The following is a 16787-nucleotide window of genomic DNA, read 5'->3' as shown; positions in this document are numbered from 1 at the left end:
ATTTGAACATCCTAGGTACCCCCCCAAAGTATCTTACTGACTGAAAGAATGAATGCAAAGAAACTCACTCAGAGATAGGTAATTTCCAGGACCATTGATCTTGGTAACTGGACTATTTATTCCATTCCAGACATCTCTGAAAGAACTGAGGATAAGGTGGAGACAGTGATGGCTGAAGAGACCAGTCCTTTTCTTCACCAGTCTTCTGACACTTTATGTCTGCTGAGTATGTGGGCTGTGCCATAACTACCACTGTTGATAAGCAGAAATGCAGAAGGAATAAATCTTGAATAAAATGGGAGTCTAGTTCTTAGATCATCATTACTAGCATGACCAGATAACTTTGTCAACATCTAGGAAAACATGCTTTTCAAACTACTATTTTCAAGTTGTCTTGTATCAAGAACATTTGATTTACAGATGTCAAAGCTTATATGTGAGGTCCTCCCTGACCTGACAAACTATATCCAGGAGACTTCTATCATTAGTCTATTATAATGGTTTGAAACACTACACTACACTACACTACACTACATTACACTACACACACACACACACACACACACACACACACACACACACACACACACACACACACACACACCCCTGCTGCCAATAGTGCATTGCAGAAGAGGAAGAAGGGAACAGCAATCCAGTTTCCAGCACTTTTGCCCAAATGGTGTTCTTCCTGATGAGTAGGAAGGGAAAAAAAGGTACTGAGGGAGACTTCTGATGTTTCAGTTTCTCAAATGACCTAGAATCCCGTTGAATCATTTGAATTAGACAAACCTGGTTATATGTCCCAGATTTCTAGTTATATAATCTCAACTTCCAATTGAAATATAGTTTCCAGGGCAGTTCCCCAGCATTTAGTAAACACATTTCTAGCAAAAAGTGGTTATTTTTATCCCTCTAGCAATAGTTTTTCAGTATGAAGGTGAATCTGGGAATTGAGATTGATAGATAGTGGGACCAAGGTGAGACCGGATTCAGAAGAGAAATAAGTAAAAGAAGTTCAAGTTGGAGCTGAGAGTAGACCTTACTATGTTGCTGGGATGATTATGTGTCATGGTGTCCTTTCTGCCACCTCTCCTGGAAACTCCATTCAAAGAAGGCAAAGTGTAATGAGCAATCAGAAGTTTTCAGAGTAGTAGCCTCAAACTAAGAACAACAATGATAAAATGTAAGATGTCCAGATACCTACTTAAGAATGTCATTTCAGCCAGGCGGTGGTGGCGCATGCCTTTAATCCCAGCACTTGGGAGGCAGACGCAGGCAGATCTCTGTGAGTTCGAGGCCAGCGTGGTCTACCAAGCGAGTTCTAGGAAAGGGTCCAAAGCTACACAGAGAAACCCTGTCTCGAAAAACCGGAAACCAAAAAAAAAAAAAAAAAGAATGTCATTTTGTCATAACAAATTCAAGCAGAAACACAGTATGGTTCATTGAGTTCAATTTTTACTTTTGTTTTTGAGATGGTACCATGTATCCTGTCTTAGTTACTTTGCTATTGGTGTAATTGAACACCATGACCAAGGCAACTTGTAGAAGAAATACTTTATTGGGGGCTGGCTTACATTTTCAAAAGATGAGTCTATAACCATCATGGGAGCAGGCAGGCAGGCATGGTACTGGAACAGTAGCTGAGAGCTTATATCTCTGTTCACAAACATGAGGCAGAGACAGCTAAGTGGGAATGGCCTGAGTCTTTTGAAAGCTCAAAGGCTACCCCAGTGACATCTCCTCCAATAAGGCCATACCTTCTAATCCTTCCCAAATAGTTTTACCTCAAATATATGATTCTATAGAGGTCATTTTTATTCAAATCACTGCATAGCTATAGTTGGTCTTGAACTTTGATCCTCCTGACTCCACCTCCCAAGTGTTGGTATTACAGGCATGCATCACCACCCCTGCTTTACTGACTTAATGTAAGGATAAGGTTTATTTTCCTGTGACTGTCATAACAAATTACCACAAACCTGGTGAGATGTGAGGTCCTCCCTGACCTGAAAAACTGTATCCAGGAGAGATGTATGGGGTATTTTTATTTAAAAGATTTGTTTTTATTCTATGTGTATAGATGTTTTGGTTGCATGTATGTCTGTGCATCATGTTCATGTATGGTGTCTGAGAAGGTCAAAAGAAGGTATTGAATTCCCTGGAACTAGAGTTATGGATGCTGGTGAGCCACCATGTAGGTTTTGGGAAATGAACCAAAGTCATCTCTTGTGGGATAGGTGTACAATGTGTGAAGATGTATTTGCTGTGATTGGTGTAATAGAAAGTTTAATGGCCAATAGCTATAGGCAGGAGGTGTAAGGCAGGATTTCCAGGGAGAGAAAGGAAGAGGAGAAGATAATTGAGCCAGAGAGACAGACACCAAGGAGACCTGAAGGGAGTTGGACATACAAAATGAATGAAAGGTGAAAAGCCATGAGGAAAAATGTAGATTAATAGAAATGGGTTAATTTAAGTTATAAGAGCTATTGGGACAAGCCTAAGCTAAGGCTGAGCTTTCATAATTAATATACGTCTCCATGTGATTATTTGGAAGCCAGCTGGCAGGACAGAGAAAAAACTCCCTACAGTCATCCGAAAAATCAAGTACTCCTAACTACCAAGACATATCTCTAGTCCCAATTGTTTTTTTTTAAAAATGATTTCTTTTTTAGTTTATGTGCATTGTTGTTTTACCTGCATGTGTGAGGTTATTGGATCCCCTGGAACTGGAGTTACAGACAGTTGTGAGCTGCCATTTGGGAGCTGGGAATTGAACCTGGGTCCTCTGGAACAGTAGCCAGTGCTTTTAACTGCTGAGCCATGTCTCCAGTACACACACACACAGACACACACACACAGACACAGACACAGACACACAGACACACAGACACACAGACACACAGACACACACACAAGGCTCAATATCAATTTTACCATGCTGTAATCAAAGGAGAAACCGTGCCTGGTACTGGAAACCTAGCCAAATACCTGGGGCTGGTGAAGTCATTGATCAGGGAGGAGAACCTACAACTACCGCTTTACTGAGCCAGCATAATCCTTAACTACAGTCTAAATCTTTATCCTTATACCCACAGATACATATAGGTCTCACTCATCCAAGAACTGTCTTCTTGCAACCAATGGAGATCATCACAGAAAACCACAGTCAATCAAACTGCAGAGAACAAGTGACTGTGTGGTGCCCAGCCACAACTGATATAACTACAACACAGCTCTGGCACCTAAGGCTCAGGGCCCATAGTGGAAGAGAGGGGCCCTGAAAGATTGGAAGGGTCGGCAGAACAGGAAATTCGATGTGAGATTGCGTCTCCTAGGAATGAGACGCTTCACCTGTGACGTCTCACCAACATGCTGACTGAACATGGACAACATGGATAGACAGGCTAATATGGAAGGAGGAAATCTCATAGGGCCTCAACCATAGACAAGGAACTACTGACAACTAAGAAATACTGAGAGTGGAAGAAATAGTCTGCCCCAGGGAAGAGCTCACAAATTGGTTATCCAATACCAAGTGGCCAGAGGTGAAATCAAATACATATAAGTAACATTGTAAGGACTGAACAGGTTGTATTTATATATTTAGGAGTGTGTGTAAAACAACAAAGAAAGACCATGAATTTGAGAGAGAGAGCAAGGGGCAGGTAACATGAGAAAGGTTAGAGGGTGGAAGGGAAGGGGGACAATGATGTAATTGTATTTTAATTTCAAAATAAAAATTTAAAATGTGGTGTATAGATAACAGTGGAATTTTTCTGGTCCATAAAGAACAACATTTGCAGGAAAATGGATATGATTGGAGATAATAGTATTAAGCAAGTTAAGACAGTCTCAGGCAAATAATGTGTTTTCTTTCATTCCTGGTTCCTAGGTTCTATATAAATATGTAAAATCAGGTATGTATATGAAAGCAGAAATAAAGCTTTCTAGTGCAAGGAAGGGGAACTATCAGGAGGATAGAGGGGTAAGAAAAGGAAGCCTAGGGAATATAGGGGGAATGTATTCAACATATAATATACTTGTATGAAATACATAATATACTTGTATGAAAACTTTAAAAATAAATAATTTTTAAAATATAGGAAATATGATAAAAGTAAACAAAACACAAGAGGAAATTTTAGAAGATAATGAAATACGCTAACATTGCTCACAATGAATATGTACAGGATAGCCAAATTTAAAATGAGTGCAGCCACACATGGTGACACACACCTTTAATTTCAGCACTCATGAAATAGAGGTAAGGGGACCTCTGTGAGTCTGAAGCCAGTCTGGTCTGCATAGTGAGACCCTATTAAAAAAACAAAAAACAAAAACAAAACAAAACAAAACAAAACAAAAAAAAAACCAAAAAAAAAAAAAAAAACTAAAATGAGCACAGAGTTTTGCAAATAAATTTAACCAGGAATGAGGTGCTTGTGTTATGTATGTGTGGAAGCAATGCTCATCCCTTTTAGATGTAAACTGAACTCAGGCTGCTCACTTGAAAACCCCCATGTTTTCCCACTCTGAGGACCTGATTCACTCCCTGAGGTCAGACCTTAGCTTGCTAATCTGCCATGACATAGACTTTTCGTGAGTCCTTATCAGCCTTCCTCAGGGGGGCAATGTGATGAAGGCTGAGGGAGTCTGGCAGAGTTCCTGTTCCTCCCAGGCAGATATCACAGGGCAGCAGGGCCCTCAGCAGCAGGCAAACACTCCACCCAGAGCCAGATGAGGAAGTCAAGCAGCTGGAGGAAACAAGAACACCAGGTAAAGAATCGCTTTTCTAAATCTCATCATTACGCTGGGCATAGTTCAGGTCTGAGAGTCAGAGGGGCTGGGTAGAGGTCCTAGCCAAGGGGAAATTTGTTAAGGAAGATGAGTGAGAAGTTCTCAAACTTGTGGAGAGGATGTGCAGATCCAGAATGTCAGAACACTCTGTCATCTCGTGTAGTTATAGCATCCAAATGGCATCCATGAGACTTGGGAGCTGTGAGACCATACACTGTGATCATTCAAAGCCACGTAGGTTTGTCGAGCAGATCCCACCAAGGAAAGTTACCAGGAAAGGCAAACTGAAAACAAGGAAGCCATTTTTAACAGATCTCCAGAAAATGGACTGTAAACAGCCTCTGCAGGACTCCTAGGTGCAGACAGCCTATAGGCATTCTTGCCTGGAGAAAGACCACTTGCTTCAGTTAATAATAAGTGTTCTGCTTTACAGTTAATCAGCGGTTAAGGGAGACCTTTCTGAAATATTTTCTTTAGGGCTAATTTCAATTTAGATGGCTGTTCTCTAGTCTTAAAACAAAAGGTTGTTGGTCACAATTTAGCAACTGGGCCTCAAAGGCTTAGGCTCTTTTCCAAATCTTAGAGGCTCCATGGTACAAGGAAAAACTAGAAGCAAAAGGCAAATTCCTGCCTCACATCACACTGTCTGTGACAAATTCACACCATGCATTTAGAAGATGGGTGAAGAGCTAAAGCAATTTCAGCATTTGGTTTCGATTAGCATTCTTTAAAGAGTAGATTAAAGTCTTTAAAACGTATAAAATAGCATATGAAATACCACATTTTATGTGTTGTATACTTTTTTTGTTTTTTGAGTTTTTGACTGTTCGTTTGTTTGGTTTTTAAGATTTATTTATTTATTATGTATCCAGTGTTCTACCTGCATGTATGCCTACAGGCCAGAAGAGGGCACTAGATCTCATTACAGATGGTTGGGAACCTCCCTGTGGTTTCTGGGAATTGAACTCAGGACCTCTGGAAGAGTAGCCATTGCCTTTAACCTCTGAGCCATCTCTCCAGCCCCTACTTTTTTTATTTGCTTGTCTGAGACAGAGTCTCATGTAGTCAAGGCTGGTACTGAACTTACTATAAGCAGGATTGATTTTGGAGGCTGACCTTCTTGCCTCCAGCTCCCGATGGGATTACAGCTGTGTTGGGATTACAGTTGTGTACCCATACATCTGGCCTCAAATTCTTGATCCTCATGCCTCAGTCACCTGAGTGCTAGGACTATAGGCATGTGCTACTACGCCAGATTGATGTTTATTTTCATAGCAAGACCTACCACATACAACCCCACACTCCACTGCCTTTGTCTTGCACTGCTGCTTTTCTTCCCCTTTGAAAGACTAGAGCCCCTGACTTCAGCTTCTGTTTCTGAACATGCTTTAACAACTCACTGAACTCCTGCACTAACCCATCCTCCTTATATCTGGACTCAGTGTTGGTGCATCCCAAATTTAAGCAGAAGTGAGCTGAAATCTTCAGCAACTTATTTTTTTTTCCATTATGGAAAACTATTAAGTGTTCACTTTTTAACCTATGGCTACTCTTGTTGAGAAGTCTATTTGGTAAAATATGTTCAAAACCAACACTATCAAGGATTATTTCCAAAGCTGGGACCAGTGGAACAGGCCTGTAATCCCAGCTACTCATGAGCCTGAGACAGCAGGACCCATGTGAAAATGGTGAGTGAAGGGAAGGCTGGGGATGCAACTCAGTGGAAGAGCACTTGCTGGGAAAGGGGAGAAGGTGGAGGCTCAGTTCCCAGTCCCACTAGAATGTCTTTTAAAGATTATGTCCAATGTTAAAATGTATCTCCAATAATGTATAGCCTTGAAGAAAATATTATCATCTCTGAACATCTCACTAATACAGAAATGTTTCTGTCCTGGTTATATGTAGGAACACCTTTCTGCTATTGCTGGGAGTGTAGAAAATGCCCTATGCTGAGATCACCGTAAATTTGGGCAAAGTGACTTTAGGAGAAGAGAACAGGAAGAAGATGACCAGTAGTTGCTTGAAAAGACACGAGAACTGCAGTATCATCCAGGCTGTCTGTGCACTGCTGAATTCTGGAGGAGGTGTGATCAAAGCAGAGATCGATGACAAAAACTATAGTTACCGATGCCACGGCCTGGGGCAGGATTTGGAAACTTCGTTTCAAAAGCTCCTTCCATCAGGTTCACAGAAGTACCTTGACTGTATGCAACAGAACCATGACCTGCTGATTTTTGTGAAGTCGTGGAGCCCAGATGCCTCCAGCCTTCCACTGAAGATTTGCAGCTTACGCTCCAACTTATACCAGAGAGATGTGACCTCTGCTATCAACTTGAGTGCCAGCAGTGCCCTGGAGCGTCTCAAAGAGAAAGAGTCTAGAGCCCAAAAAGGTGCCCCCAGGGTGCATTTCCAGGAATGTGCCCTCAACAAATCCATTCAGGAAGAAGAAGATATTAAGGTGTGTGCCTCAGAATTTTTTAAGAAAGATAAACTCAATTATAAGGAGAAGCTTAACTTCACAGAGTCAACACACGTTGAGTTTAAAAGGTTCACCACCAAAAAGATTGTCCCTCGGATTAAAGAGACACTGGCTCATTATGTTTCTGCATTTGCCAACACTCAAGGGGGATACATAATTATTGGGGTTGATGATAAGAGCAAAGAAGTGTTTGGATGTAAGAAAGAAAAAATGAACCCTGAATCACTGAAAACAGAAATAAAAAACTGCATAGAAAAACTGCCCACATACCACTTCTGTCGTGAAAAGCCCAGGGTGAATTTCACAACCAAAATTTTGAAGGTTTACCAAAAAGAAGCCCTGTATGGTTATGTCTGTGTGGTTCGAGTAGAGCCCTTCTGCTGTGCTGTGTTTGCAGAGGACCCGGATTCCTGGATCATGAAGGACAATATTGTCAAAAGGCTGGGGGCTCAACAGTGGGTAGACATGATGCTGGATATTCAGCCAGGTAAAAAGAGAGAGGGGGCATTGCTGAGGCTAAGGGCAGGAACGTTCTTCTTCACCTTTTGAGGGTATCCCATTGTGTAGTTTAGTTTTAAAAACCAGAAATGTGCTTTTGCTTACAGACACATTCCCACAATGGTGTTCTTTTTTTAAAATGGCTTAATTCTGAAGACCCAGAATCTGATCTCTTTGAAATTAAAAAAAAAAAGAAAAAGAAAAAGAAAAAAAATTGGATTTCAGTCTTTTGGGGGCTAGTTATCATATATCACCAGCCATGAATTAATTAGTGAGTTCCTTTTCTGCGCTGGAAAACCCTGTTGACAAAAATTGGCTGATTTTCCTTGTGTATATGGAATAGTTTCACTGAAAAAGCAATCTCCAGAGAGCACCATTTAAGTACGACACTGTACTAAGTATTTGGAGGGAAATTCTCTCTCTCTCTCTCTCTCTCTCTCTCTCTCTCTCTCTCAGAGAGAGAGAGAGAGAGAGAGAGAGAGACAGAGAGAGAGAGAGAGAGAGGGAGGAGGAAGAGAGACAGAGACAGAGAAGAGGGAGAGAGAGAAATTTGAACTATTTCAGCAAATCTAGAACCAAATACCTTAAACTATTGGTCCCGAGGCACCATGGCATAGGGAACTGAGGCAAGAACAGTCACCCTGAGAAGGGACCACCCGAGGGAGGAGGACCGCTGGTGGGTGTGCTTCCCTTACATCTTGCTTGGCAGTCAGCCTTGGTGCTTCCTATTCAGCCCATAAAAGACTTACAAATAAGCTCATTCCCCCGCTTGCAGGATCACATGCTCCCGATTCCATGAAACGCCTTAGATCGCTGGATACAGATGTCAGTCATTGCAGACTCATGGCATCATCCTTTGTCCTTTCCTAAATTTGTTTGATATATTTCCTCCTTTCCCCAGGAAGACCCTTCCCCTTCCAATTCTCTTCCTACCTTGGATAGAAACTAAAAGCAACTGTAACTATCACTTACAGCCTGTGCTGCCCCCTTTGGCCACATGGGGCTTCTCTCACTGTCCTAGAGCTTAAAATAACAACTGTGCTTCACGTGGACCTTTGCTGACACCTAGCAGTTTCCCTTTCTTTCTACAGGTGACCTGGCATCAGGATTTTAGAGTTGGAAGGAAACTCAGGGACCATCACCTCATGAGAGACAGGAGAAATGCCACTTGTTTGAAATGAATTACCTAGTGAGGTTAAACTACTGGAGACCCACAGGGCAGTTCCCAGCTCCCTTTCTGCCATGCACAGCTGTGTGAGGCAGCGCAGGACCTCACACCTGTTTCTATGGAAAGAACAATCACAGAGTTCTCCCACTTTTTCTTTTTGAGACAAGGTTTCTCTGTGTATCTTTGGTGCCTGTCTTGGGTCTTGCTCTGTAGACCAGGCTGGCCTCGAACTCACAGAGATCCTCCTGGCTTTGCCTCCCGAGCACTGGGATTAAAGGCATACGCCACCACCGCCCCGCCTGAGTTCTTCCACTTTTGATTTTCATTTTATCTGAAACTGCTTTCTGTGTACATGTATAGATCCTTCCAGTTTGCCCACTACCGATTCCAGTGCTCACCGGATTTCATCAGCTTTGCCTGCACCAAGAAGGCCAGCGTATCTCACAAAAGCCTTGGAATGTAAGGAGACCCTGCAGCGCCATTTGTTTCCAGGTATACCCATCTCTGTTTGTTTTTTGTTTGTTTTTTAGAGACAGTATCTCACTATGTGGCCCAGTCCAGATTTGTATATTTCCTCTTCATTTCAGCAGAGGAGATGGTTTTTATACAATAAAGCATTTGAGTGGTAGAGTGTTTGCTTAGGACAGACAAGGTCCTAAGTGTGAAACCCAGCATTGAAAAAAGAATTAAGTTGGGAGGAATTGATAGCAAGTAGTCCAAATCTTTTTTTTTTTCTTAGAGAATGTCAAATATAAGGTGTTAGCAGACATGTGATCCTACAATTTTACACACACACACACACACACACACACACATACACACACACAGAGTTTTCTTAAATCCTAGTCCTCAGTCCCCATCAAATTTCTATATGCATTGAATTCCAACCACCTGTGTCTTTTAGTCTTCAAAATGGAAAGTGCTGGAGTTTTTTGGGTTTCTATCATAAGACAACTGGGTCATGGCTTTTTAATGTAGAGGGAGTCACAGGGTTATACAAACATCTTCTAAAGCAAATTTTCTCCAGCTTCAGCACTACTGGCATTTGGATCACACCACAGATCACACACAGAGTCAATTATATGATGTTTAGCTGTATCCCTGACTTCTACTCATTAGATGCCCATAGCCTCCCTCCAGTTGTAATAATCAAAAAGTCCCCAGACATTGTCTCAGCTGGCTCGATGGCTCGATGGGTAAAGGCAGCTGCAACCAGGCTTGATAACCTGAGTTTAATCTCTGGGCCTACAACAGCGGAAGGAGAGAATCTACTTTTGGAAGTTGTCTTCTGACTTCCACATATACTGAACACACACACACACACACACACACACACACACACAAAATAATAATAAAATAAAATGTCTTCAGACCTCTGGTTAAGAATTCCTATTCTATGGGCAGTGGTGGTGAACACCTTTAATCCCAGCACTTGGGAGGCAGAATCGGACAGATCTCTGTGAGTTCAAGGTCAGCATGGTCTACAAAGTGAGTTCATGATAGCTAGGGCTACACAGAGAAACTCTGTCTCAAAAAACAAAAACAGACAAACAAACACTTTTCTAAAAGAAGACCCCTGCTTCCTGTTTTCTTTCTTTTCTGAGACAGTTTCTCCGTGTAGCCCTGGCTGTCCTGAAACTGAGTGTAGACTAGGCTGGCCTCGAACTCAGAGATCTGCCTGCATCTACCTCTGCCTCCCGAGTGCCACCACTGTGCGACCTAAAGAGGACTCTTACTTTCCCCTCAAAGCATCAGCTCCATAGAAAGCTCTTACAGAAAGGAATGTCTTCCCAGCAGCTGTGTGCATCTGGGACCAGGAAAAGGCTCAAGAGCCTGTTCTCAGTAGACCTTTTCCCTCCAGCTAGAGTTGCCAGGTGTGGGAGTCTCTCATCACAGCCTCAGATGTTCTCTTTGCAACAGGAAAACCATGGTTCTGAGGCTAGAGTTGTCCTTTTCTACAAGGTTGCAAGAGCAGCTCTGTGCTTTTTTTTTTTTTTTTTTTTTTTTTTTTTTTTTTTTTTTAAAGTTTTTGTAACTTCTGTTTCTTCAATTTTCAGTGACACAGGCAAACCTACAATTTCAGCCAGAATCCCTCTGTAAGAAGCTGTTCTCAGATCATCACGGACTGGAGGACTTACTGAAGGCACAGACACATCCTTGTTCTCATGGGATTATGGTAGTTTCTAGAAGCTGGGCTGGTGATATTGGTTTAACGAAAGAGCAGAATGTCCTATGTGATGCTCTCCTGGTAGCAGTCAACAGCCCTCTGGTACTGTACACAATCTTAACAGACCCGAGTTGGAATGGAGGATCTGACTATATGTACAACACTGCCCTTCAGTTAAAGCAGCAGCTCCAGGCTCTTGGCGGCTACTCAGGAAAAGTGTGCGTCATTCCAAGGCAGATAGACCTGACCAGCAGAGGGCCCAGACCTGATCAGTCCCCAGTGTACTACCCCAGGTCCTACACGCTGTGTAGTAAAACAGAAGTGGAAAATGTGCTACAAGCTCTTGTGGTGGTCTCACTGTGCTCCAGGTCGGTGCTGAGTGACAAGTTGGGCTGTGAGTTTTTCAAGCAGCGTATAGAAGACCAATGCAGCTTACTCTCCAAGAGCCTCCAGGAAACCCGGGAATTGTTCATCCATTGCTTTCCGGGAATCAGGAAGACAGCTCTAGCCATAAAGATCACGGAGAAAATCAAGGACGCGTTCCACTGCAAACCAAAAGAGATCCTCTATGTTTGTGAAAATGACTCCCTCAGGGATTTTGTGATGTGAGAATTTAGCATCTAAAATTTGGGGGGGGGGGGAAGTCTTCCAACATAGTCACAAAAGCAATTTGTTTGAAGTTTAAGGCTTAGCAATGCTCTTTCACCGTGGGAGTGCAAAAGCCTGAGTTAACGCAAATGTGATTGACCTCTAGAATGGGTAACTTATCATAGTCAACTCCCACACAGGTCAGGGAGTGCTTGTCATTTGTTGGTTTGTGACAGTCTTTCTTCCTAAGCTCAATCCTCCTGTATCAGCTTCCTGAGCATTGAGATTATAGAGATACACCACCATGCCCAACTGGGACTCTAATTCATTCCCACATTGTGTCCTTAGATCTAAGAAAAGTAGAAAAGAACCTGTCTTACTTTAAGTAACTTTTCGCTGGAAGGTTATTGTTTTGGTTATATAATTAGTCACTTTATCTATCAGGAATTTAAATTTAAATACAATTTAAATTTGTTCATAAAATATTCACATATTTGAGTTGTTCTGTACCAGTAATTTTTAGAAAACATGTAACTTTAATTCTAATTGAAATTTCTAGCTTTCAGTGGATGTTGTACAATTTAGCAAACAGAAAAATTCATGTTTTTTCCTTTAGTTTTAATTATTCAAAAAAGTCTTATTGAGCAGTATTTACATTAGATGCTATTAAGTATAATGTCAGAGTTAAAAAAATATGACAAAGAGTTTACAAAATAATCAATGCAAGTGCTGTATTATTGGTATTATAATAAAGATCTACCTTACACAGGCTGGATGTTGGTCAGCATATACTCTCCAGGGAAGGACACTTTTGACCATACTAAATCATTAGGAAGCCAGGTGTAAGAGTGCATGCCTGTAATTCCAGACTGAAGCAAGGGACTGAGAGTTTGAGGCCAGCCTGGCCTATACAGTGAGACCCTGTATCAAAAGCAATTGAACCAATGATAAACAGTAGGAGAAGTGAATGAGATGGGGAGGGCCTCCTAGGCAAAGGGCACAGCAAGGTCAAAGGCAGTGAGAAATGAGCTCTAACTGGAGTAGAGCCAGAGTGTGGACATATGGAAAATGGTGATGCTGGGATGTTACAGATGCTAGATTATGGAGGAAATTATGCTAGGGACCATGGACATTATAAAGCTCTGTAGCTACATTTTTAAAATGTCCCAGTTAAAACCCCAATTACCAAATACCTATCAAACCTCTAATGTGAAGAAGGTATGAGGACAGCTGAAAATCAGTGCTTTTCTTCAGGAGCCACACAGACCAAGCTTGATGAGGATGGATGTGGTTACAAGTCGAAGCACAGAGAGGAAAGCCCCAGGAACTGTAGACATAAGATATGTATGAGTACACCCTATTAGATCCCTAGAGAAGACAAGAAGCAGCCAGATCTGGGAAGCATGCTTATGTAGCATATATGCATGCTATAATGTACCACAACAGGGAAATGAACCAGAGAGAGGAAGGGCCCTATGGGTTTTTTATTTTTTTTTCTTTTAATCTTCTTGAAGGAACTCAGCAACTGATGTTTTTTCTTACCAAAATCCAAAGGAGTTTCTGGTTTTTGTCAGACAAGTAAAGAAACAGAACTTGCTTTAGACAAAATTTGACTTAGCACATACCTCTTCTACATGTATAGATTACGATATGCCCGTAGGAGACTGTTCCCTAATTCTAAAAGGACAAATTAAGGAAGTAGGAACAGGCACGAGTTACTTTTGAGATTTCCTTTAACTGTAGTGATCTTGTCTTCCCCTGTCAAGCATCACAATTGGACCAATAGCAAGGTTTCCTAACCTTTTTTTTTTTTTTTTTTTTGAGAGCAAGTATTGCTATGTAGGCTAGGTTGGCCTATAGTCATTATGTAGTCCAAGCTGGCCTTGGACTCAGGATCCCCAGGCTCCTGAGTGATGGGATTATAGGCACAAACCACCTGACTGTCTAACTACTTCAGAGTAGAATTTCACATGAAGATTTAACTAAGCAATACACAAATTCTGTATTCTATCTTCCAGGTACCTTGGAAGCAGAGTGGTTTTGCTGTACTGCCTCTATTAATGAATCAGTCTGCAAGGAGGATTAGCCTCTATTTCCAATCCAGAGAGCTAGGAGACCTTCTGTTATCTTTGTTTCTATGCCTGAAACCCTGTTTTTCTCCTTTATGGTTACAGCCAACAAGTAACTTGCCAAGTTGTGACCCAGAGGACCTTCATGAGAGAAGAGTTCCCAAAGATTAAACATATAGTAATGGATGAGACGGAGAATTTCTGTAGGAGACACGGTGACTGGTACCTGAAGGCTAAGAGCATCACCCATCCAAAAGTGAAGGGGGCTGCAGGTGAAACCCTTCACCATGGGATCCTCTGGCTTTTTCTGGATCCTTTCCAAATCCATCGTGCAGATGTTAGTGGCCTTCCTGCTCCTTCTGCTCAGTTTCCTCGAAAAGTGATCATGAATGAGATCCACTGTGCCGTGGAAATAGCAAACGTCATGAAAGAAGAAATGAAGAGACTCCAAGGAAACCCTCCCTCCAACATAGCTCCAGACATGCTGGCAATGTTCCAAGAGGCTTCCTATGAGGAAGCCATGTGTTCCCAGGCTCTGCCTGGTATGTGTGAGATCAAGGCTAACCTGACACTAGAACAGATAGCCCTCTGTGTGGCAGAAAAATGCCACAGCCTGTTCCATGATGGCTATCTGCCCAAAGACATTGCAATTCTGTACTGGAGAGGAGAAGACAGAGGGCGGTATAAGGACATGTTGCTCAGAGCAATGGCTCAGAGGACAGCAGAGGTTTCATTCAGCAGTGCTGCTGATGTTTGTAGTGACGGCATAATTTTAGACAGCGTTCAGCAGTTTTCAGGCATGGTCAGGAGCGTTGTGTTTGGGCTTAGTCCTGAATGTGTGCAGTCCGACAGGGCTCATCAACTCTGCTTTGCCTCAAGAGCCATCAATCGTCTCTACTTGCTGTATGAAAGGAAGATAGCCTTCTGATGACTATTGCAAATAACACAGGAAGCTATACAAGAGCAATCTCTCCTTCCAGATGGGTGGTAGCTACTTCCTTTTTTATATTACAAGTGAAGAAATGAAGGCACATCGTTATATGCTGGAGCCACAGCAGTTTTTTTTATAGGTCACTAGCTGTGGCTGTGCCCTTTGCTCACTCTTGGACAGTCACAAGATAAGTACGATTGGTTCCCTACTCCAGTTTTCCTAACTCAAGCCAGCTTTCATTCTGACATCCAAAGACTCTAAAAGAGAAAGCAAATTTTATGAAATTCTCTGCTTCAGGGAGTTCCTGCATCCTTTGGATGGAATCAGTCCCCAAGGCTTTCCATGGTGCTTGCTCCTCTCCTGACCCCATCCTGGATCATGCCTCCATCTCCATGCACCCTGGTCTTGTAGCTATATTGGGAGTGATGGCAGGAAATGTCCTTTAGACCAATTACTTGGACTGGGTGTCTTGAAGGCAGCAGCTAGACCAGCATTTGATACTGTCTGTGGGGCTCAAGTTTCACAGGTCCAACCTTGATTTCCCTTTTCCACAACATCTAGATTGGTCTCTTGGGGTTGACATTCTGCTAACCAAGGACACAGAAGACAAACACATGAGTGACAATGTCACTCTGTTAGTTTAGAGTGTGAACTGTATTAACCAGTGGGCTAGAGGTGTTTTGCTAATTTGTACATTCATCAAGAACCTAGGAAGCCGTGTGGTGTGAGCACGGCTCAGATAGAGGGACAGCCTGGACCTAGTGGCTGGCTATTCTCTCTCTTTCTCTCTATCTCTCCCACATCTTCTCTTTCTCTCCTTTAATATGGCAAGATAATGGCATTTAGTGTAATAAAATAACCAAGATAAAGAGTTGCTTATGGTGTGAAGCTCTTAAAACATTGTTAAAATAGGACAACAGAATATGATCATATTGGCTGGAGAGATGGAAAAAGAAAAAATAAAAAACTCCTAAACATCTCATGGCCCCAGTGTTTAGTTTTGTTTGTTAGTGTTTTCATTTTTGCTTATTTCCATTCCTTTTTGATAATTTTACACACATGGCAAGTTCTGCCAGTCAACTTTATATCCTATACGGCTGCTTCTTCCATTTCACTTTTTGCCAAAGCATTGCCACAGTGTTTATTGTGCCTGATATGCCACATCTACCTTTAGTTCTACACTTTGCATATCTTAGCAGTAGAGCTACCTATTGAAAACTGGCACAGCCACTCTGAAAATCAGTGCAGAGAGGTCTGAAATAGCTAAAAATAAATCTACCAGCTAAACACTTCTGGGCCATATGCTCAAAGGACTTGACAATCATCCACAGATAGTTGCTCAGCCATGTTCATTGCCATTGTATTCACTAGCTAGGAAATGGAAACAGCCTACATGCCTCAAAACTGAATGGATAATGAAAAGGTACATGTATACAAAGGAATTCTATTCAGCTGCCAAGAAAAATGAAACCATGAATTTTGCAGGTCAGTGGATGGAATTAGAGTATATACTGAGTGAAGGAATCCAGACCCAGAAAGACGAATGTGTTTTCACTAATCTGTGGTTCTTAGCTCAGAATCTTTATGCGAGTAATCACAGAAATCAGGAAAGTAAAAAGAGACCAAGTCAGGGGAGCTGTAGATTGGGGGATGGCAGGTCACAGTGCCATGAAGCAGAAAATGGAGAAATTGGAGTTGGGCTTTAAGTAGGCAGTGGGAAAGGTGAGCAATACAGAGAGGTTAATAAATAACACTAAGAATGTTTCATATAACATATAGATTGTATTATTTCATGCTTACCTAAAATTACATGTAATATATATGTGTATACATAGATGTATAGTTTAAGGAAGTTATGACACAGAGTGATAATGCTCCCCCCCAAAGCCATGTGTAATGAAGCCCCTAGTACCATACATCAGAGACATGAGTTCTCTTGAGTTGTTGCAAGGGTAGTTCAAGAGACACCCCCAAACAAAACACCATAGGCTATTGCTGTTGCCCTTGGTTGCCTCCCAGAATTTGAAGGTAAGGCCCTGTTGCTGGAGAAGTCATGCTCTTCAAACACTGGACTTGGAGGAAATGAGCAG

General features: G+C 41.9%; 1 protein-coding gene across 1 annotated transcript; it reads left to right on the top strand.

Moving 5' to 3' along the window:
- The first annotated feature begins 6736 nt into the window (after positions 1–6736).
- On the top strand, positions 6737–14745 carry Slfn14 (schlafen family member 14). Its single transcript, XM_036198080.1, has 4 exons — positions 6737–7763; positions 9303–9434; positions 11000–11714; positions 13872–14745. The coding sequence occupies exons 1-4, from the start codon at positions 6737–6739 to the stop codon at positions 14692–14694; spliced, it is 2697 nt and encodes an 898-aa protein (XP_036053973.1). The 3' UTR covers positions 14695–14745.
- Positions 14746–16787: the final 2042 nt, after the last annotated feature.

Source organism: Onychomys torridus, chromosome 8 (genome assembly GCF_903995425.1).
Source record: "Onychomys torridus chromosome 8, mOncTor1.1, whole genome shotgun sequence".
NCBI lineage: Eukaryota > Metazoa > Chordata > Mammalia > Rodentia > Cricetidae > Onychomys > Onychomys torridus.
The sequence above is the reverse complement of the archived record's forward strand: the minus strand, read 5'-3'. Positions and strand labels throughout refer to the sequence as shown.